Genomic DNA, 22,951 nt, shown 5'->3' with positions numbered 1-22,951 from the left:
CCTAGCCTCATACTAGACAACACTCATTCTTAGCCAGTCACATGGCGAGCATTAGTGGTATTTAAATGTCACGTTGGTTTTGTGACACTCACACTAGTATGACACTATTTTTTTAATGTACAAAAAAAGAAAGGGTTTTAACATACTTTCTAACCTCTTTCTTTTGTATTTCTTTTAGGACAAATAAAAGAATAAATGAAACATTTGAAAATAATTTTTGAATAATACATAGTGAATGCGTTTGGATTTGCACATTTCAGTCAAGTTTCTGCATTTGGCGTTTTGGACTAGCGTGCCACACACTGTTCATGGACCAGTCGAACAAGGAAAAACGTAACAAGTGTTCATGTACAATGTTTTCAACTTTAAAAATTATTTTGCTACAGTGTTTTCAGCAATAAGTTTTCAATTTTTAGAAAAATAAGTTTTATCCAATCAGACCCATAAACTCTTAGGCTTATTGTTTGGTTATTAATAATAATAATAATATACTTGTCCAACAATTTCATAAAAGAAGAAAAGAAAAGGCACATGCTTGTTATACATAAAGCATGAAATAAAGTTAATTCACCAATAAAAATAATTATGAATTTGGATTAGTTTTTGGTTGAAAGCTTATTTACTTGCTAATAGTTAGTTAAAGTATAATTGTACTTTAAATAATTGAGGTTTTAAAATGTTGTGCATAAACAAATAAGCTTAAAAGTAAAAGATTTATATTTGAGAAATGCACAAATTTTCATCAACAATGCAAAAAGTCTAATATAATTTTAGTAAATATACATTGAAAATGAGCTAATAAAAAAATAAAATTTATAATTTATAATGGATGCTTGGTGAGTAGGTCGAGTTCGGGTTCAACTTGGTTGAGTTAGGTTAATTTCAAGAATAGGTAAAGACGAGTTAAACTAAAACAGGTTGTTATTCCTACCCATGTCCTTTTTTTTTTGGTAATAGCTTAAAAGTAAAAGATTTATATTTGAGAAATGCACAAATTTTCATCAACAATGCAGAAAGTCTAATATAATTTTAGTAAATATACATTGAAAATGAGCTAATAAAAAAATAAAATTTATAATTTATAATGGATGCTTGGTGAGTAGGTCGAGTTCGGGTTCAACTTGGTTGAGTTAGGTTAATTTCAAGAATAGGTAAAGACGAGTTAAACTAAAACAGGTTGTTATTCCTACCCATGTCCTTTTTTTTTTTTTGGTAATTTAATGGATGCAAATCCAATTTCATCAAGTTTAATTACACATTCTTCTCACAAAAATTTTGAGCCCATATAAAGCATGAATTGAATAAAGCTCAAGTTAATGGTGCTATTACATGGAACAATTACTTTTTAAAGATTGAAATTGAAAGTTAAAAATTTTTCTTTTAATTGCAGACCTTGGATCAGAAATTCTTTAAAACTTTTTTTGCTATTTACTTTTTTAATTTTTCTCTCTTACATGCATGATGCCTAAAGTACATTTTTGCACGATGAGAAATGATTGAGTTCGAATAATGCAATAACTTTTAATGATTGAAATTGAAAATTAAAAAATAATAATAAAAATAATAATAATAATAATAATAGAAGTTCAAAAGTGAAAGTAGTTAAAAATAATTGTTAGGATGGGGTAATTCCCTAATTGCACTAGGTGCAGTATCCTAGTCACTAGCATGACACGCTCCATGTCAGTATGTCACCATATATCCATTCAAATTTCAACGGATAACTTATACTATAATGGATCTAACTAAATTATTGGGCAAATTTCAAATTATTTTGGCTAAAGTTCCCAAGTCCCTGTACCATCTGCCACCATTTCTATGAGGTGGACCCCATGGTTTTGAAAAAAACCTACAGGTCAGTCTCTTGCAATAATTTGTAGTTCTCGGGTTTGCAGCCTAAATTGACCATTGTAACCTTCCTCGTCAATGTCATGACTCATGATTCCATTAAATCCACCCTAAATTTAATTAATAAAATTCAACATATGAAAGAAGAAAATAAGATATTACCAGACATTTTATATATATATATATATATAGTATAATTAGTTAATTACTCATTCCATCCCAAAAAAAAAAAAATTTTGAAAAAAGGAAGATTTTTTTTTTTTTTTTTTTTTTTGTGTGGTAATGAATACAACTTATACCAATTTTTTTTTTAATAAGTTGTGATTGATAAATAATTTTTTTCCACATATATTTATTATTGACATCACTTTTATTTTCATTACTTACAACTTATCACTTCAATACATTGTGAAAAATATTTTATTAAAAGTTAAAACTCTACATTTATTCAAATAAAAAATGATAAATTGAAAAAATTAAATAATTTATGTTGATGAATCATGTTTGGGTAGGATCTATTAACTACACAAATCAACATGAGCACTATTTATATAATATTTTACATAATATTTGTGTACCAGTTGATATGGCATAACATTTAACATACTTAATAAACATGTCGTGTAAGATGGACAAATGCATGACTAATCTCGATAAATTATTAGGTCCACTTGGAGAATTGTTGAAGTGATCCTTCCAACTAATGAAATAATGTCACTTATACAAATGTGTGAGTCAGAATCCTAATCAATACAAAAATAAAAAATAAAAAAATCATTAAGTGATGTCACATTTGCACAAATGACAACCTTTTATTAGTTAAAAAGATAAGAAAGACCACTTCAACAGTCCTCCTAGTAGACCTAATAATTTCTCGACTAATCTCAACTTGTTTAATTAATATGACAAAAATTAATTATTATGAATAACATACACTAGAACATAAATTATAATAATAATTATAAAAAAATAGATCTTATAAAAATTATATTTCATAATATCAATTAAAATATTAATAATATATTATATAAACGTTCTTATTTGAACCTAAAAAAAAGTTTAACTAATTTTCATTTTGAGTAAAAGGATCAGGGCATCACATAAAAAACTCTTGATTCACCGTTCGAATTCACTTAATTTTTTAATTTTATATTTAAAATTCAGAGTTATAATGAACAAAAAAGACATTTGTTTGTATAGATTAAATAAGTTAATACTATCAAAATAAATCAACTTGTCTTGACACAAAAATATAAATCGGGTAACTGGAGATTACAGATAATTAACATTATGAGCTTATTAGTCATGCCCAAATTGATGTTTCCAACCATTTTAACACGAATCCAATTACATTAAAAACTACTAACAATCACCGCGTAACCTTGGCGCAATAGTTACTTTGCAAGTATTAAATGCTTATAGAGTGTGAGGGGAAAAGACCGGAATTCAAGTCTCCAGAAAGAAAATTCACACACATATACACTTAAATTAAGCTATAATAAAATTTCTATATTGTATTAAAAAAAAAAACAAAAACAAAAAAAATTGAGTCAAATACTTGTGTTGTGTTCCTCGCCACAAATCATAGTGGATGCTTGCAAAAAATTTCTAATTTCAGCTAAATAACTCATTCTCAAATGAACCCTAATTATCCGTTTAGTTTAAGTTTATTTCCTCACCTTTTTAGTTTTTATGTACCATTTTTTAAAATTTCTTTTATTTATTTATTTATTATACCTACCAAAGGCACAGATAGTCAAACCTATTGATTATGAAAGTTTATTACTACTAGCGATTCTCGAGATCTGTGCGAAACAGAATTGGAGTCGTTCCTTCATCCACAACCCCAAAAAATAAAAAATAAAAAATAAAAAAAGTTTGAAAAAATAGCAACCCAACAATCCAGCTAAAAGCTAAAATTGATGAATAGAGTCTAAGTAAGTACTACACCACAATGATGAAGATAGACAAGAACTAGCCAGAGCTAAAAAGTAAAACATAAGTTTTGCTTAAAAAAAAGTAAAAACATAAGCACGCATGGTAATCCAATAAGAACACGCCCAAGCATTACACCTACAATTATATATTTATAGGAGGTGAAATTATTCTTGGTTGATTAGCAGATAAAGAGAATGGAAGGGTCGCAGCAACACTCGTCAATAAGGCAACAGCAACACAAAGCCGCTAGACTGTAACAAATTAAACATTTAACCAAAACCCCATCAGACATAATAAAGAATGGAATTTTTGTCACATAAAAATGATTATGTAAAATTATACTTTCTAAAAGAGAGAGAGAGAAATATATAATTCAGACACATGAATGGATAGCTAGAGTAGAGACATATATATTTACCATCCCTCAAGGAAACCAGGATCCCTCCTAGGTGGTGGAGCTGCTGCATATTGTGGCGGTGCCATCACTGGGGGTCCTTGATAATAACCTGGGATGAATTGGGAAATATTATTAATTCATTAACCCCACCAATTATGGGGGCAAATAAAATATATAAATTGATTAAAATCTAAAAGAGAAAAGGTAAAGGCATGCACTGCTTTTATTAATATTATATTCCAAAGAAGCAAAAATTAAAAACCCAAAAGTGCAGAATTTATTTTTCAAAACTAAAATCAAATTATTATACAAAATACCATCTTAGATTATGAGCATATTGTGTCCAAAGAAATATATAGGGTTTCAAAGAAAAGTAAAGACAGTCCCTATTGCAAATCCCAAAAACTAAACTTTCAGAGCTTTCACACCTAATACCAAGCAAAATAATAATAAAAAAAAAAAAAAAAAAAAAAAAAAATGGTGATTATACTAAGGTAAAGTTTACCAACTAAATATATTTTCCCTCTTTCTTAGTAATCAGACAGTGTTTCAACCCCTAGTTCAATAAATCAAGAAAAATAAAAGCACAGGCTGTAATCCCAGAATAAAAGAACGAAAACAGAAAATAAGTAAATACTAATAAACAAATTAAAAAAGGTGGTACAAACTGGTTAAAAAAATTAGGAGAAAAGATTAAGTAGGAGTTAAGGAAAAGACTAAAGAGCATACCTTGAGCAGGGTAGGGATACGCATACTTAGGATCGCTCATCTCTGCTTACTTAACAAAGACCAAGCTTTCTACTCTGAAAAAACAGGCCCAACTAAAGAGAAAACGAAACTGGGAGTTTTCTGGAGGAGAGGACTTGACTATGTTTATGGTTTTTATATACTGTTGTTGTTGTTGTTGTAGTATTTGAGTGGGATTTTGTCACTACTCAAGTGCGGTATTATGCGGCGATATATTGAAAATAAGACAAGTGTTCTCGAGTCTCCTCCAAGTTAATATTACGTGGCAATTAATTGATAAAATTATATACCTGTACGTTTAGTTAATTAAAACCGATTTGGGTTTGTTTTTCTGTGTATTGAACTTACAGGATTTTTTTATTAAAAATAAAAAATTTATTGTAATTTAGATAAGTGTCAAATAAATGTCCCGTGTTCATATCTCAATGAGTTTTTAGTGCACGATAAACATTGAATTTGTCTCAATTTTAACGAGTTTAATGCACAAAAACTTGGACTCAACTCTTACCCCCATTGGCAATGTCAACTAACTATTTAGTGAGTTTTATTTTTTATTTTTTATTATTTAGAAGGAACTATTTAGAAAGTTAAGTGATTGGTTTAAACAAAAACATCTCCTTTTTTTTTCAAAGAATATTATGAAAAGGAATTGCTGTAAACTTTTGACGCACACAGTCACAAACACACCAAATCCACAACATACGTATCCCACTTATTTCGTTGGTTTTTTTTTTTTTTCTTTTCGTGGAAAAAGTTTGTTCTTCTTTCTTTTTCTCTTTCTTACTTTTTTTACTCTTTCAGAAATTATTTGGGCACTCCAGCATTTTTAATATATATAAAACGACCACTTTTCCTCCTTGGCCAAACATGCTAGATTGATTATCCAATACAGCTAATTTTATTGAAAATTAATAATTAAAAATATTACAATAAAATAATTTTTAAATATATAAATAGTATCATAGATCTATTTTCAATATTTTCTTAATAAAATAGTTGTAAGTCCGGTAACAATATATGAACGGTATATTTTGTTTTTGCACTGTAAATCTATGTGTATGAACAGTATAAGTTACTGTTTATACACGGTTAAAAATAAATAAATAAATAAAAAAACAAAAAACGCAAACACAGGTCCCTGACACGCATTCAAATGGAGCTAGAGTGTGGGGGAAGGGGAATACAGTGGAGTTGGTATTTGGTGAGAGTAGCAAACATCACAGCAGGACACGTGTCAAATGTACAGGTGGCAAGTTGGACGGTGATCTCATCTGGGGTCTTTTGCTGAGGACAGGTTGTCACTTTAGTTTCTTGCAGAAGAGAGAGTGCCCCAAATAAAACCACATATATGATTAGTTTTAGTGAGGCCCTGACAGCTCACGAGAGCCCTTTTTTTTTCCGACATAACATAAATACCCTGATAGATATATAGCTTTGCACATGGGTGGGTCATATTAATTTACCATTGGCCCTTAAATTGAAATTTTGAAAAATTATTTTATTAATGACAAATATTTGTAAAAAATCTTGTAATTCAATCAGTGAGCACTTCCAAATATTTTCAATTAAAACCTATTAAATTATCAAAAAGTAATAGAGATTCTCTTTACATTGAAAATTTATGATATTCTCGACAAAAGAGAAAAGAAAATTTATAATATTATCAAGAATTTGATGTAAATAGTATCTTAATTAAAGGCAACACAATGGTGCTTTAAGAACAATTCATGAGCCTTAAGCATGCAAAAACCTTTCTTTATGATTCAAGGAACAACACACGAATTTGTCATAAATAGTATCTTAAATTCTTTATTAAAGGGAGCCACTTTAAGAACAATTCATGAACCTTAAGCATGCAGAAACCCTTTTTTTTTTATGATTCAAGGAACAGCACAATTGATTGGTAGTTAGTTCCGTCTCCTTTAAGAATAAAACCTGCTTATAAAAAAAGGCAAAAAGAAAAATGACCCTTCAAATTCTTCCTCCAACTAATAGTAGGTGGTTCGTATTGCAACGTAAGATTTATGATTTGATATAACAAAATGATCTTTCATGGTATTATATAGCCAAATATATCTACTGATTTGGTGAAAAGGAACTATACTTCTATCTAAAAAGAAAAATGCAAAATACACAACATATTTTACAATTTTTTTTTTCATAAATTTCTATGATGATAAGTTGGGATTAATGAGAATATAGATCTACCTCCATCATAATTTTTTTATGCACCAATTATTCATAGTTTATTTCGTCAATAAATTATGAAAAATATATGAAATAGATTGTATCACAAATTAATTTATTCAAAACAAATAGATGGAAACAACTCGATGAGAATGCTTGATTCCCAGAAGGTCTATCCCCCAGGAAATTGCATTTATTGGTTCTAGTTGTTCCTAATTGTCAAAAATGATAGCAGTTGTCTGGGTGAGTGTATTACTTTCGGTCCTAGCTACATTGATACTTGATAGAGACTTCTTCTAATTATTCTAATTCTTTCTCTTTCTTTCTTTTTTCTCCACACGTTATCATTTGACTTGTGAACTTATTGGAAGACAATTTTCTTCCTTTCTTTCTTTTTAATTTATTTGTTTGATATATAAATGATAGTTACACTAAAGGAAGATGAGGGGATTTGAATTTTTTTGTTAAAAACACAGTGTATCAGTTAAGTTACTAGACACTTAGCTTATTTGGAGGCCATCTGATTTGAGACCAAATTTGGTTTACTATTTTAATTAAAAGATGACATTGGTACTCTTTCCTTGCAATAGTCTTTTTCTATTTTAAGTGAAATATAGAGAATTTATTTCAAAGTTTTTTTTTTAATTTTTTTTTTATTTACAGTTCACATAGCATTTGTCATTTAAAATTTTAAATAAATTGACATTATGGTGCGGTTTGGATAGCTAAAACGCAGCTCTAGCTAAAACGCAGCTCATTTTGTGTCTGCGTTTCAGCCTTTTTTTTTTTTTTTTTTTTTTCAGCGCATGAACAGTAACCCACACTATTCATGCACGTGGATTACGCAGTGCAGAGACATTGTGTACTATTCACGGGACCTACAACCACTTTATTCAGGAAAAAAAAAATTAAAAATAAGTTCCACGATACTATTTACACAATTAAAAATTATTTTACTACAATATTTTTAGTTTTTAGTTTTCAGCTATATATATATATATATTTATAATATTTTATTTGAATTATGAATGAATCTATTTAAAATAGATACCATCTTATTCCTATGTGATGTATATAGTAAATAAGCGAGATACCTTAAACTGCCATTAAAAAAAAGGGTTTTTTTTTTTTGTATATATTTGATACATAAAATAAAATCTTTTTCCATAAAAACATAGAAATGCATAAAATAATTAATTGATTCAAAAGGGATGTGAAAATAGAAAAGAAAAAAGAGATACAAAATGCTCATTTGCTGTAAGGGGGTGCGTTCGGGGGGAAAGGAATGGAGACCCTTTACTCTTTAGAATCTTTTACTCTGGCCGTTCACTTTATAACGAGTCTGTCTTTGGGTTACTTTAAAGTTTAAACTCCACGGCCCCCACAGAAGCATTTGCAAAGTGATAGTAAGAAAATAAGGAGTTAGATCTTGTGCAATATTTTAGGGTATTTTATTTGATGCAGTAGTTTTTAATGGTTGAGATTAAAAAAATAAAATAAAATTAGGGTATTTTATTTGATGCGGTAGTTTTTAATGGTTGAGATTTAAAAAAAAAAACCAATAACAACAACATTCAATCGTAACCATTAAATAAAAATAGTTGGATAAAGTAAAAATATAAAAAAGTGATAAAAAAAAAGTTTTGTAAGTGAGAATGGGGTAATTGCACCCGATTGTGATCCAAACAATACCCAATTTAAGATCATGGGCGGCGCTACAGGTTATTTTGGAGAAATTATAAGATCTACATGGTGGACAAGTGATGTGGTCTACTATTCCACTAATAAACTTTCACTTGTTTAAAATTGTTAGTTAAAAAAAAAAATTTAACAGAAATTAATTACTGACTCAGCAATTTTAAACAAATTGAAGTTTTTTAGTGAAATAGTGGACAAGTGACATGGTCCACCAGAGGACTCTATAGTTTCTCATTATTCTGGGAGTTTAAATGAATCCCCTGACTTCAATATATATATATATATATATTATACAAAATATTTTTTTAAGTTTAATACTTTAATTTATTCTTAAAAATACTTTTTTTTTTCACCTTGACTTAAATCTTGTACACCCTTATTACAAGTATTTCAGCCTCTAAGAGTAAAGATTATAAATTTATATTATATGTGTGTGAGTGTGTCAAATATATTACTTTTTACTATAATGCTATTTGTGTGAATTATGATGTGTGTATAGTATAAATATATTATATAACTTTATATAATTTAATAATTAGGAAATAGAGAGTTTTTTTTTTTTTTTTTTTTTTTTTTAAATTTTCGTGTATTGTTATCATATTATAATAACTATTTTTTTTTTTTTATAAAGTTAGTAAAATTCAAGAAAAAAAAATTGTAACATTAGTGATTGTTTAAGTATTTGATTGGTTAAGTAGACACGTAGTGTATAATATTATGTAATATGAATAAGTTTGGTCGTGTGTGTCAATAATTAATACAGAGTCAATGAAATGAGAATTGAGATTAGTAATTTATTTTAAAATATTTTTATAAAAACAAAGACAAATAGATAATGTGGGTACCTTGGATGTACTGATTTTTAGCCTTTGGCTTTTACACAGCATCCTCGAAGTCCCACATTGAAGAGAACTTTTAATTGATGGTACACTACTCCTTCGCTTCATAGCTTATAAGACAGAAAGTGGGGGAAGTTCTCTTCGATGTGGGACTCCAAGGATCCCTAAACAAAATTTCTGGAGCTGCTACTGTTTAAGATGATGGCATTTTGATTTTTTGATTTTTTATTATTGGCATTCTTTTTTTTTACCCCAACTCCATGCAAAGTTATCAAAGTTTGTTGGATGTCTTCTTTTCTCGTTTTTTAGCTATCCATTTTGTTATTTCATGTTCAATTGCTTTATTTATTTATTTTTTTGATACATCCATAGTTGAACTTGAGGGTGTGGAGATTTAGATCCTAATATTAAAGAGTTGTCAAACAATTAATCTACAAGACTTTTGGTCATTAGATAAGAAGAAGAAAAAAAGTGTGCACCCTATTATAATATTTGAAATTATTAATGAGCTTTTTCTTAATATTAATGTGCCTTGATTTACGTAAATTAGAAATCAAAATAATGAGCAACGCTACAAATACAAACTATTTTATAATATTTTTACAAACTGTTGATATAACAAATTTTGTATTAATTCTCATATGGACTCATTACTAATATCACATTTTTATTTATTAATAATTCGTCTATCACATTAGAAGTTGTAAAATAGTTTATAATTTTAACATTTTTCTAGAATAAAAGATATCATGCATGTTATGTCATACTAGTTAGCTGTATGAACGGAGGAAAGTAGAAAACTCCAGAATTCAGGGTAGGTGAAAGGTGAAGTCCAAAATGATGTAGCACATCTTTTATTTTTATTTTTTTATTTTTTATTTTATTTTATTTTTTTGAGAAGAATGTAGCACATCCTTGATTAAATGAAATGGTAGATTAATTTTTATAAAAATTAATCTTTAACTAAAAAAATGCTATGTTTATAACTTTTATACAATATTTTCACAATAAATCTTAAGTGTCAGGTTATTATGAGTTATTATTAATAGACGAAAAAGTAATTTCAATGATAAGTTTAAATTAAAATCAATAACAACTTACCACCTATAATTTGTTGTGAAAATATTATGAACATAGCGCTTCTCTTAACTAGAAGATATAAAATTAAAGTTCTTTGACTTGTAATTGAACTCATGATATTGTGTCATATAAACTTTTATGATTTTACAATTTTACACTGTCATGATTTAATTTACTTTAATTTTATTCTATTTTATAAACCCAATAAGAATCTTAGTACATCATTTTTTTTAAATAGTAGAATATATAATTTCACATACAAAGACAAGTATAAAAATGAGAAATGCTAGAGTATATAGTTCCATCATCTATGCATAAACATTATTATAATAAATGTCTATTAATAAAAATCAAAATTATTAAATTTCATATTTAAATAATAAATAAATAAAAGAGAAATAAAAATCATATTGTGTTAGATTTTTATTTATTTATTTGTGTATTGCATGAATTATTGCTTAGTAAAAAAACAAAAAAAGCCAAAGCCACTTCTATAATTATGATGAGTAATTGTGTAAAGATATTGCTCATAAATGGATTGATATTCCCCAGTAGAGTTTTAAATCAAGGATTTTATTAATGTATACTCTTAGTACATACATTAGTAAATCATTTTAGGAAAATTTTTATGAAAAAATGAAAAAGTTACCAACTTTTTTAATAGTTTTTTCAATTCCTTATAAAATATTTTAAAAAATAAATGATTAATATGTGCTCTAAGGACATACATTAACCAAACCCTTAAATTAATACTAATGGTTGTTGTAGGGACACGATTATTGGACGGCCCAAAAATAACGTTGGGCTCGCACATGAAAAATCCCTCACAATATGATTTGTAGAGAGTGGGCTTAAAAGGCTTGCCTTTGATCATGGGGTGATGGTCCGGACCTGATTTTAGGCGAACTCATGTAAAAAAGGGTTCAACCTGAACATCCAAGCTCTACGGCTTCGTAACCTGAGGGATTGGACTCCTCGGATTTAGTCCGAGGAGCATTAGGTTCTTCCCCCGGTTACCCGGCAGTGGGTTTTTTGTGGTGTGCATACATTGTTAAGGTGTTTTCACCCCTGGAGTCTTTCTCCTAGAGATGGGATGGGAGGCTCTACGTTTTTGCCCTCTCCCCCCCCTTTGGCTTTAGTTTCCTTTTATACTCGTTTCCCTCCACTCTTTAGGGTCCACGTGTAGAGTTGTATTTATGGTCCTGATACTTGTCCCATCAGCCCATCCCTAAAGTCATTGGGGGTGGTGTAAAGGCTGCTTAGCAGGGTTCCTTTAGTTGCAGAACACTTAATGCATTGGTAGCAGCTTTTTCTTGGATATTTACATGCTTCCTTTTGTCCTTTTCCTTCTTAGTACTTATCCTCTTTCATGGAGTGGTCTGATGCGTCCTTTTCTCCTCAGCCTGGCCTGTCCGAGGAGGAATCCTTCCTTGGGCTGAGCCCTTGGGCCTTGATGTATAATGGGCTTGGGCCCTGAATTCTCAGGCCCCACAGTTGTTTATTACAATGACTTTAGCAAAAAGTGCCTTTGTACTTTGTAGGCGTTTTAGAGATTAGGATCCGTTTGGATACAGCTGAAAATTGAAAACTGAAACTGAAAACCGAAAAACACTGTAGCGAAATAATTTTTAAATGTGTAAATAGTACCGTAAGACCCATTTGTAATAAAAAAGTTGTTGAAAAGTGAAATTTGTGGATCTGTGAACAGTACACGATGTGCACTGATTGGTCCAAAAAAAGTTTGAAAAGTCAAAGTTTGCGGTTACTGTTTATTGAACAGTATATGAACAGTAACCGCAATCTGAAAAACGCGTGAAAAAAAAAAAAAAAAAAAAAAAAAAAAAACAAACAAACAAACAAACAAAACGCAGACGCAGACACAAGCAGCTCAATCCAAACGCAGATATGCTTTGGCTATGGAAGAAAAATCCAAAACTGTTTATACTTTGACAGCAATAGGAGACCTCTTTTAATAAAAGCTATTACTCATTAAAATGGACTTCTGCTCTGTCCACACGAATAAAGTTTTCAATCATTTTCGAATGCTTGCTCAAAAAAAAAAAAAAAAAAAAAAAAAATCATTTTCGAACGGTTTGCTAAATTACTCTTTTTTTTTTCTTCACCCTGTCAATCATGTTTTCCTTTTATTATTTTTTTTTATGTGTCCTTTTTTGCAAAAATCGTATCAAAATCAATTATTATTTGAACTCTTCAATTAAAAAATGCATAGGAAGTCTTTATTGTATTTTTATTATTAGGAGTTGGATAAATAAGTAAGGGTGGGCTAATTGTTAAGTTAAATGTGGGTGGGTTAATTTATTAGTTTAGTTTTTGAATACTCTTTATCTACTTGTAAATAATAAATATAGAAAAACAGGCAAAGAAAATATTAAGAGCGGGATTGGTCAAGAAGAAAGACTTCAAATTTGATGATAGGTTAGCATTACATTGTATTGGTATCTTGACTGAATTTTTTAGCATTATATTGTGCATAACAAGATCTCATAACATATTCAAAACAAAAGAGGTGTCTACCCACCATAATTCAATTTTTTGTAGTGAAAAAATTATTCAAGCAGTCCTCGTCCATAGTTTCTATCCCCAAAATGAAATGAGATTTTAGAAAAATAAAATAAAATAAATTATATAAGAATTAACATCTTATGTCAAGATCCTTGTAGTTCCTTTTTTTTTTTTTGGAGAAGAAAGAGCCTTGTAGTTCTTGATATTTCTAAATGAGACAACTAGATTCAAATTCCCCTTCTCCATCAGAGTTAATTCATCAATTTGTAATTTAAAAAGTTGATATTCAGCAAAACCTGTATATTTGCTGGGAATAGAAGTACTGCATACCACAAATATTTGCATAATGCGGATTTCACTTTCAATTATCAAATATTCCATGATACAAAGTGAGAAGTTCCTGAGTTCGCATTAATTTCCATGGATTATCATAATGATTAAACAAAGTAAGAAGTCCTTATACTCAACAAGAACAGCTTATGACAAGCAAATTAAGCTGGGTTACAGTTCATTCTTGTCTTCTCTTTCCTTTCCCCCTTCCATAAGAATTTAATCTGCTTAATCTTCTAGAGTGTGTCTCATGGCTTAAAGAAACAATTGCCATGATACACCAGAACGGCATTAACACTACCAAATGATCATCCAGATTAGTATAAAGACAGTCGAATGTATCATTTTATCCCTTAATGAGGAAAAATTTAATAACTGAATACATTTTGGACATTACCTTTTCCACTCTAGCAAGCATTGCAGGTGACAAGAGTTTAGACAACCATGATTCTCTTGTGAAATTCAATCTCATTTACCTTTTCAACTCATTTGGTTTTCAGGTCCCTATCCAATATCCATGTCCAAGGCCATTGATTTTTGCATCATTTCCATGGTCTTAGTTTCAACTTCTGGGCTCCCATCATGTACTTTATGCATTTAAATAGTTAAATTCAATCGATAACACTTGTTATATATTTACAACAACAAACATTCCAGAATCTGGAAGCCAATGAAATATTAACTTCGTTATCTGAAAGTGTATTAAATGACACCATATTTCCTTTCAAATAATGTCATGCTTCTCACCCCCAAAAATAAAGTCCATGCTTCAATAACAAGATTGATGCTTATTTCCAATAACAGGTGCAATTTTGAATTATAATAGGCCTCAATCAGTTTCAATTGAAATAAAATGTTCCAAATCTCCCAACATTAGTTTATGCTTACCCAAGGGCAATATCATTTTTCCATGATCATTTGCAAAGCTAAGATGTTGACAAGGATCTACTAAGATGCTTGTTTTAGTAGATCCATGTGACAAAGTATGCACACGATTAAATCCAACTAGCTGTTTAACTGGAGTGCCTTTAAATTTTTTTGGCACTTCAGAGAACAACATCACAACATGGCTTCCATCCATATCACCCAGGTTCATAACAGAAATTTGAACAGAAAATCTTAGTGAATTGCAAGATTCCACCTCATCAATGTGAATAAAACCAAGTTCATCTCCTACCTCGTGCAGTACATTTTTGCTGGAATCAGACTTGAGAGATCCCGATAAACTTATTTTGTTTGGTGCTGATAAGAACTTGTAGGTATAATTGGTGTAGCTTAGGCCTTGTCCAAATCCATAGACTCTATGTCCAGTGTAAAATCTGTAGGTTCTTCCAGGATAATCACGAGAAGGATCAGCCCGCAAGTTCATATCATTCATGGGTATGCCGGTGAATGCCTCAGGATACCAAGTAATTGGTAGTCTTCCACCTGTTATTCACATCCAAATATAACAACAAACTTCTGCTTTAAAAACTTTGAAGTATTTAGCTTCCGCAGAGCAAGAGACAATCTTAAATCATTTTACACAGCAATATAAAACAAGTAAACCTCTGTCATGGCATTTACAGTTGAGTCTGTCTCCGAATCATGTGAGAATTGCAGAGATTGACTCATTTCATTACCACTTGGTTATTACTTCTGGCCATAATAGAATGGCGGAAAAGAATACATGTGGCTGACCCTAATAATTTGTTGAGAATTCATAGTTGACCCCAATATTTTGGGACTAAGGTTTAATAATATTGTGTTGGTTATTGCTTCTGTACTTCTGGCAGTGATACTATTCAAGAGGATCGATTCATAAGTTTAGATGTTATGCTAAGGATAATTTATGATCTTGAGGTGCATACATATTCCTTTAAAACAAATTTAAAGTTTCTGATACCAACCAGGATTATAATCTCCAAAGATGACTTCTGCAAGTGCTTTTCCTCCAGCTTCACCAGGGTAACCAATCCAGAGAATGCTTGCAATGCATGGATCTTCTTCCGCAAATGATACATCAAGGGGTCCACCACCAGTAAGAACTAGAATCACAGGTTTTTTACTTGCAGCGGCCACAGAGGATACAAGGGCCTTCTGTTTACCAGGCAAGAGCAGACTAACTCGGTCATGATCTTCTGTTTCTTGGGACAAATCCAGCCCAGCGACTAGGATAACAAAATCAGCTTCTTTGGCAGTACGAACTGCTTCATCAAATCCATTATCAAAATCACAAGATACATTAAAGCAACCTTTTGCATAAGATGTCTTCTTTATGTATGCCTGAAATCCCTCAGAAAGGCTCTTTGGGTTGCAAGGAATTCCTACACAATTAATAAACCGCCAAAAAGCCTCTAGATCAGTTTCCAATATGAAGTTCTATTTTCATTTTATTTATTTATACTTCTAAACATTTTAAAGCTGCACAATTGAGAAGTATCAACAAATATAAGCATTAACATTGAGCATAGTTCAGAAATATATATATATATATATATATATAAAGATTGAATGGGGGAAGGAGGGGCATGCTGTAGTCAAAGAGAAGGGTCTGTGATAAATCCACAATCCATATGTAGTCATTCATACTGTTCCCAAAATTGGATAACTAACTTGTGAATTAGTACTTAATCTGCTTCCATGGCAACAATTGATTGTGAGCAATAAATCAGAAAACAGATTTTGGAAATGTACAAAAAACCGTAAATAAAATCTTAGCATGATCAATGAAAACTTTTATGAACCCATTAACTACACACTTAAATCATAATAGAAACCATACCGGTGTAGCCACCGCCAAGTAAGCTTGCATTGTTTGCCATTGGACCTATAACAGCTATTGAATTGACAACATTTTTATCTAAAGGCAGGAACTTTTTATCATTTTTCAGAAGAACAATTCCCTGCCTTGCTGCTTCAAGTGCCAGTGTCTTATGCTTGGAGTTACAGACATCTTGAGGTCCCAACTTTCCAAATTTCCCTTTTCTGGGGTCTCCGTCAAACAGCCCAAGACGGAGTTGAACCAAGAAAAGATTGAGAAGAGCTCTATCTATGTCTGCTTCCTTCACCTTCCCTTTTTCAATAGCAGATTTTGTATTTCGGAGCATATATGTTCCACAATTTATATCCGTTCCTACAATTAGAGCATACATTGTAACTTTTGCAGGGAAAGATCCACTAATTGGATTTATCACTAGAAATTGTGAACTATAATCAAAATTAACAGTTATAAAGACCTGCTTTTAGGACATCAGCAATTGCATCCTCTGCGGTTTTTGTGTAATTCTGATATTCAAAAACTGTGGCCACAGCATCACAGTCTGAGGTGATATATCTGTATGTAATGCCACCAATGGGCATGCCTATGAGTCTTCTAATCAATCATATTTGAATGTGCAATTTTATCATTCATATCAAATAAAGAGCTTTTAAAAAATCTTTACCCGTTGAAGTCCCATTCAGATCGAGCTTTTTGTAGGAGATCTCCTCGCGCACACGCAGGAACTCCATTAATTGCATTGTAAGAACACATTAAGCAGCTTGCTTTGCCTTGTTGAATGCAGCTACGAAATGGCGGCTGATAAGTGTCCTCCAAATCTTGCTTAGAAACCTACCAACCAAAGTGATATCAATCAAAGCTAAAACAAACTAAACCCAGTTGAAATTAACTTACATACTATTACAAAAACAAGAATAATGAGTCTTACCACAGCATTGAAGCTATATCTACTAAAATTGTGCCACTTTTCTAAGTCATAAGCATTGAAATGCTTACAACAAGCAGAGACCATTAGTCTTTCACTCCCATCATCCCCTTTCAACACTCTTTTCCATCCAGACCCATCTCTGCGTTGACCTTTCCATTTCCCACCTTGAAAGCCCCTCACAAACTCCACAGCATAAGCTGAAGCGACCATAGGGTCTTCCCCTGGTGTCTCTTGGCCTCTCCCCCATCTGGGGTCCCTGAAAATATTGATAGTAGGTGCCCAAAATGTCAACCCAGCTTGACCAACATTGTACATCGCTCTGGCCTCAACAGCAATGGCCGATCCAATGGAGAACCAAAGGCTTCTATTGAAAGAAGCGACTGTGCCAAGGACTTGAGGGAAGTTAGTAGCAGAAGGTATGGTGCCAGAGAAGGAAACTCCAGGGCCATTGGTGGCAATACCATGGAGTGATTCAGACCACCATTCATAGGCGGGTATGCCGAGCCTTTTGATGCCAGTGAAGTTGTTTGTGAGCTGTTGGATCTTTTCTGGGAGTGTGAGGAGAGAGAGGAGAGACTGAGCTCTGGTGGTGATGGGAAGGGAAGTGTTGCAGAAGGGATAGGAGTTATGGTGGTGTGGCTTGCATGGGAACTCAGGGTGTGGATTTGATGTGGAGATTGAGCTGCAGAATTGGAGGAATAGTAGGAAGACAAAGAGTACGAATCTCTGCTGGGAACGCATCTAGGACTAGGTGAGGTTGTCCTTAGACTTACCAAAGGTTTTTGTTTTTTTTTTTTTTTTTTAAGATCGACACTTTTGGGTACTTTTTTGGTTTAGACTTTAAACATGATCTATATACTATTAATTAAGTGGTTACAAAATAGATCAATTTTATCCTAAGCCAGCAAAGAAACCAAGAATCATTCAAAATAAGGAGAATAAGTCTAAGAGTTAAACAACACCAATTTTAGCTAAAACAAACATTAGCATTATACTAACTAATATTTTGAATACCGCTTCAAACCGGACTCAGTTTGTCCATTAGAATGGAAGATTTTAGTATCGACATATTTAAACTTATCGTTTTGAGGATGCTGCTAAAGTTATGTATATATTATATATACCTAAGTCTGCATCAAATGGTTTCTTAAAAAAAAAAAAAAAAAAAAAAAAAAATCTGCCTTACATGATATTATTATACCATATTAAATTATTAATTCAAAATCAAATGGTATACACTCTTAATGTTTTTGCTATATAATATAAGTACATAACATGTCATATATGAGTATATATATATTAATGAAGAAAAAATGCTTTACGTGAGTAAAGTAAACAAGAAAAACACATTATTAAAGGAAAATAATAATAATAATAATAATAATATTTCATATTTAAGTGAAGTAATAAAAAAAATGAGTTTAGGAAAAAAATAATGATTCGTTTACATACCAGCCAAAATCATCATACCGGATGAAATTTAGTGGAATTAATCGAAATGGGTGGAATGAAGCAAAATGGGCCAAAATTTAAACAAGATGAAATAGAAGAGTGATTCGTACTGGCTAACTAATTGAAATGAAAAATTATAGTCATTTTGGGTGGAATAGGATAAAATTTGAAAATTATAAATTATTAAATAGTCACAAACAAGTCTATTACAAAATTACTTGACTTTATCAAAAGTTAGCAAAGATTCCACTATAGGCGGTGGATCATTCAAATTAAGAGAGCCTAAAAGTTGTACAACACTAATTTTAACTAAATTGCCAGTACATTTATTAACTTCTCTAAAAATATAAGTCATTGTGGATTTAAAGAAGTTTCTCATCAAGTTCTTGCAATCAAATCAAATTAAAGGGTTCCAACATAAGGTTAATAGATGAGAACTTCAACATCCATTTCAACATTATTGTTGTTAAATCCTATCTTAAAGGCCTAGAGTTCAGCATGATCCTAGAAATGGTCCCTAAATCCCTTGTAAAACCCAAGATCCAATCACCATCACTATTACAAAGGACAACACCTCCACCAGCCATCTTGGAGCTCCCCATTAGCAATCCATCAGTGTTGAGCTTCACCCATCCTTATATGGAATAATTCCATTTCACTTGCACCTGGGTTCTTGGTGGTTTGTTAAAGCTATTTGCTACAATTGCATAGAACTCTGCTTCTTTCTTTATAAAGTGGGAGTGGATGTTGTTCTTAGCCTTTCCAATTTGGAACAAAACTACATTTATGTGAAGCCAAGTAAGCCATATGGCTTGAGGAAACAAAATCTTCCAAGGGAATATGAGCATGCTTTAAATTATCTTCAAATTCACAATTCCTTTTCAACCAGTTCAAAAGAGGCTGCCCAAAAAAATCATGCCTAGTATCATGGATACCTAGAGCTTCCTAAACTTTTTTGGCCACTCTCAAAACATGAGTAATAGACTTGGTTTATAATCCACACAGATCACAAGTGGGGTTAAAGATTAAAACCCTTTGAACCTAAAACTTCTCTTGTAGGAATGCCATGATGAGAGCAATGCCAAAAAAAATTATTCTTAGTGTAGTACTGTTTTTCCAAACCCACAGGCCACAAGCTAGGAGAAGCCTCTAGATTCAAAAGAGTTGAATCTTTTGCAAGCAAGTAAGCTCATTTTAAGGAGAAGGACCCATCTTTGGAGAAAGCCCATATTAGTTTATCATCCTGACCCGGGCTTGAAGCAAGGAGGGGATACCTTTTATTTCCTGTATAACTCTTTTAAGCAAGATGAAAGACACCCCAATTCCAGAAACAATAAAATCCTTGACTGAGAGGTTCAATTTGGTTCCTTTAAGGCCTAATGACAGCCAGAAATCACCCCACAGACAAGCAAAATCTCCATTAGAAATGGACCATTTTAAGCATTTATTGAGAACTATACCTCCATCTTTGCACACTGTCCAAATACAAGATATGCAGGCAACTATACCTCCTTCCTTTTTCACTGATTCTAGATTGAGTAAGGTACTTTTTAATTAGCATTTGGACCCATGGAGCTTCAAAGTCCTATGCCATTCTCTAACACAATTTGGCAAGAATGGCAGGGTTCCTTTCTTTCATCTGAAAAATACCAAGATCTCCAAGGTCCTTGAGCAAAGTCACTTTACTCCACCCAAGTATATGTTGGAACTTGGAAAAAGATCTTCTGGCTAGTAGTTTTTTATTCTTTAAATGGAAATAAATGTTACTTTTATGGGAAAAAAAATAAATGTATTTACCCCCATTTAATACGTAGCAATAAATATGTTGAGATAGAAAGTTAAAAATGTATACTTTTAGAAATAATTAAATTATATATTTAGTAATGTTAGTCAATTTTTCTTTTTCTTTTCTTATAAAAAATTTCTTAAAATAGTTTATTAATATATATTCTAAGATCATATATACGTAAAATCATATATATATATATATATATGGCAATGAATTAATTAATGTTTTGATATATGTTCTTCCATCCGTACTTCTATAAGGAATGCATGGAATTTTGATCTTCTCTTTAATGAAATTTGATATTTATCAAAAATATTTTTATATAAATGCATTAATGTGAGAGGCAAAAGGCTTCAAATTTTACTACAAGTAACTTTCAAACTGATATGGCAATATTGTCTCCAAACAAAAAATGATTACATGGCAATAAATGTAATTTGTACCACTTCAATAAGTAAATAGATGAGTACTTGAATTTTTATTCATTTTTTATTGGTGGCACATCATTTCTTTTTCTTTTCTTTTCTTTTTTATTTCCCCTTTTTTTATGGGAAGCGGCACATCATTTGGTGAGACCTGTCTAGTAGATTTGGGTTTAATTACCATTTTGGTTTATAACGTTTGTTTTATGTGTTAAAATGATCCCTAAAATTTTACTATTTTAGTATTGTGAAGTTAAAATGGTCCCTAAATATTTAGGTGGTATAAAATATAATATTTTAATATCATCATTAGCCAGAGACTGCTTTAACACAACACCAAAATATTAAAGACTAAACTGGCACATTCAAATGTTAGGAATCATTTTGACACATAAGGCAAAATTTAGTGACCAAAACGATAATCACTTCTAAAATTTGTATTCTTTCCACCATCACTCAAGATGAAATATTTCAATTTTTAAAAAAAAAAAAAAACAATTCAATACTTACAATGGAGGAGGAGGACTTGAACCTTAAATATCTTCATTGGAAACATGGGAGTTGCCAATTGAGTCACAAGACTTTTGACACTAATTTTTTAAGAAAAGTGACATATGACACAAATTTAAGCTTTTGCACCCTAAGTTTCCTTTTTTGGTTTTTTTTTTTTTTTTACACTACATTTATTTCAAATAAATTGTTTATAACAACTTCACATCACTTTCAGAAAAATAATCATATAAATTCTTCTCATATAGATAAGTAATACATTAAAATAAATGTACTTACTTTATTAACACATGACAATGTTAATTGGTTTTAGTGAGCTCAATTGGTATAATTTCTTATTGTTAAATAAAAGAGATGAGATTCAAACTCACCTACACCAAAAATCAATTGGTGTTTGAGTCTGATAATAGAAGGCAAGAACATCATAGATTGAATCTCTCTCTCTCTCTCTCTCTCAAAAACAAATCAATGCAATTGCAGGTTCAAAGTACCCAACATGATATTAGACATTAAAGTTAGGTTTTTACCCAACACGATTAAAGATCAAACGATTAAGGAACTTGTAATTTGATCTAGCGGAGCAATTATAGCAATAATTTACTTGTACATGAAAATTTTAGTCACCTCCACCTTTTACATAAGTTGTTAGTATGCCATTTCACAATTGCCTTCGATTCCCATATTAATCAGCCTAATTTATTTTGGGTTGTGGGCTTGTGGGAGTCTAATTTGTTGAAACAAATAATGTCCTCGTCCTGGGCTGCATAACCTTTCCTCAAATTGTGGGCTCGTATTTGGCTTCACACTGATTACGTATGTCTGTAATCGGCCTCAGATTTGGGCCTAAACATAAACCCAGCTAACTTTATTGTCTAATATATGGACTTGGATGGGCTGAAGATTTAATTGTGTCCGCTAGTAATATTTCAGTGACTCTACATCAACAAGCTTGACAAGCTCTCTCTCTCTCAACCTCTGTACCAATCTCTGCTCATAAAATCCCATGACCGATAATATATAGTGAATTGAACTTAAAATCTCTAAAATTATGTCATGCCTCACATCAAAGAGTCCACCGTTAGATACCTCGTAGAGTTTTATTCTTAAGTTCTCTTAGTAACTAGTAAATTGTGGGTTGTTGCCTTTCCACCCACGCCAAAGTTTTGAGTTGTTTAATTTGCTAAAAAACGCTGTTGACACTAAGGGAGGGAGAGGTCTATTCCATTATGTATCTTGACAATTGCAGAGCTGCAAGACAGATTTGACTTTCAGTTTTGGAATATATACAGAAGTATCAATCTTGACGCTAGCAGACAGTAGAATTTACGAACCTCTCATGCTCCTATACTACATCACATGGTCCTTCAAACTCATTTAAAAGTCCAGTGCTCTATCTAGGTTAGATCACCATAGTGCTCAGCTGAATCAATTTATTAAAACCAATCATAGGACTCGCAATTCTGACATAATGACTAGCATGGGATTAAACATCGTCGTCATGT

At 31.3% G+C, this 22,951-nt stretch overlaps 1 protein-coding gene and 1 long non-coding RNA gene across 2 annotated transcripts; both read right to left on the bottom strand.

The window, feature by feature from the left end:
- Positions 1–3,735: 3,735 nt before the first annotated feature.
- LOC126733003 (uncharacterized) lies at positions 3,736–5,103 on the bottom strand. The gene is made up of 3 exons (XR_007659594.1): positions 4,913–5,103; positions 4,205–4,292; positions 3,736–4,037 (listed from the first exon to the last, which is right to left on the bottom strand). It is a non-coding gene; the product is annotated as an uncharacterized LOC126733003 (long non-coding RNA).
- Positions 5,104–14,177: 9,074 nt separating this feature from the next.
- On the bottom strand, positions 14,178–18,110 carry LOC126733002 (probable beta-D-xylosidase 6). Its single transcript, XM_050436111.1, has 6 exons — positions 17,277–18,110; positions 17,013–17,179; positions 16,806–16,903; positions 16,352–16,702; positions 15,477–15,893; positions 14,178–15,015 (listed from the first exon to the last, which is right to left on the bottom strand). The coding sequence occupies exons 1-6, from the start codon at positions 18,015–18,017 to the stop codon at positions 14,417–14,419; spliced, it is 2,373 nt and encodes a 790-aa protein (XP_050292068.1). The 5' UTR covers positions 18,018–18,110; the 3' UTR covers positions 14,178–14,416.
- Between the last annotated feature and the right edge of the window lie 4,841 nt (positions 18,111–22,951).

This window comes from Quercus robur, chromosome 6, assembly GCF_932294415.1.
Source record: "Quercus robur chromosome 6, dhQueRobu3.1, whole genome shotgun sequence".
Lineage (NCBI taxonomy): Eukaryota > Viridiplantae > Streptophyta > Magnoliopsida > Fagales > Fagaceae > Quercus > Quercus robur.
This window is presented reverse-complemented; position numbering and strand designations above follow the sequence as displayed.

Bases quoted from the DNA above. Each gene is read 5' to 3' on its own strand.
- LOC126733002 (XM_050436111.1), bottom strand. From the start codon at position 18,017: ATGCGTTCCCAGCAGAGATTCGTACTCTTTGTCTTCCTACTATTCCTC. The intron at 17,180-17,276 runs GTAAGACTCATT...TTTGGTTGGTAG, and splicing joins GATATAGCTTCAATGCTGTG to GTTTCTAAGCAAGATTTGGA. The intron at 15,016-15,476 runs GTTGGTATCAGA...TGTGAATAACAG, and splicing joins CTTTGGAGATTATAATCCTG to GTGGAAGACTACCAATTACT.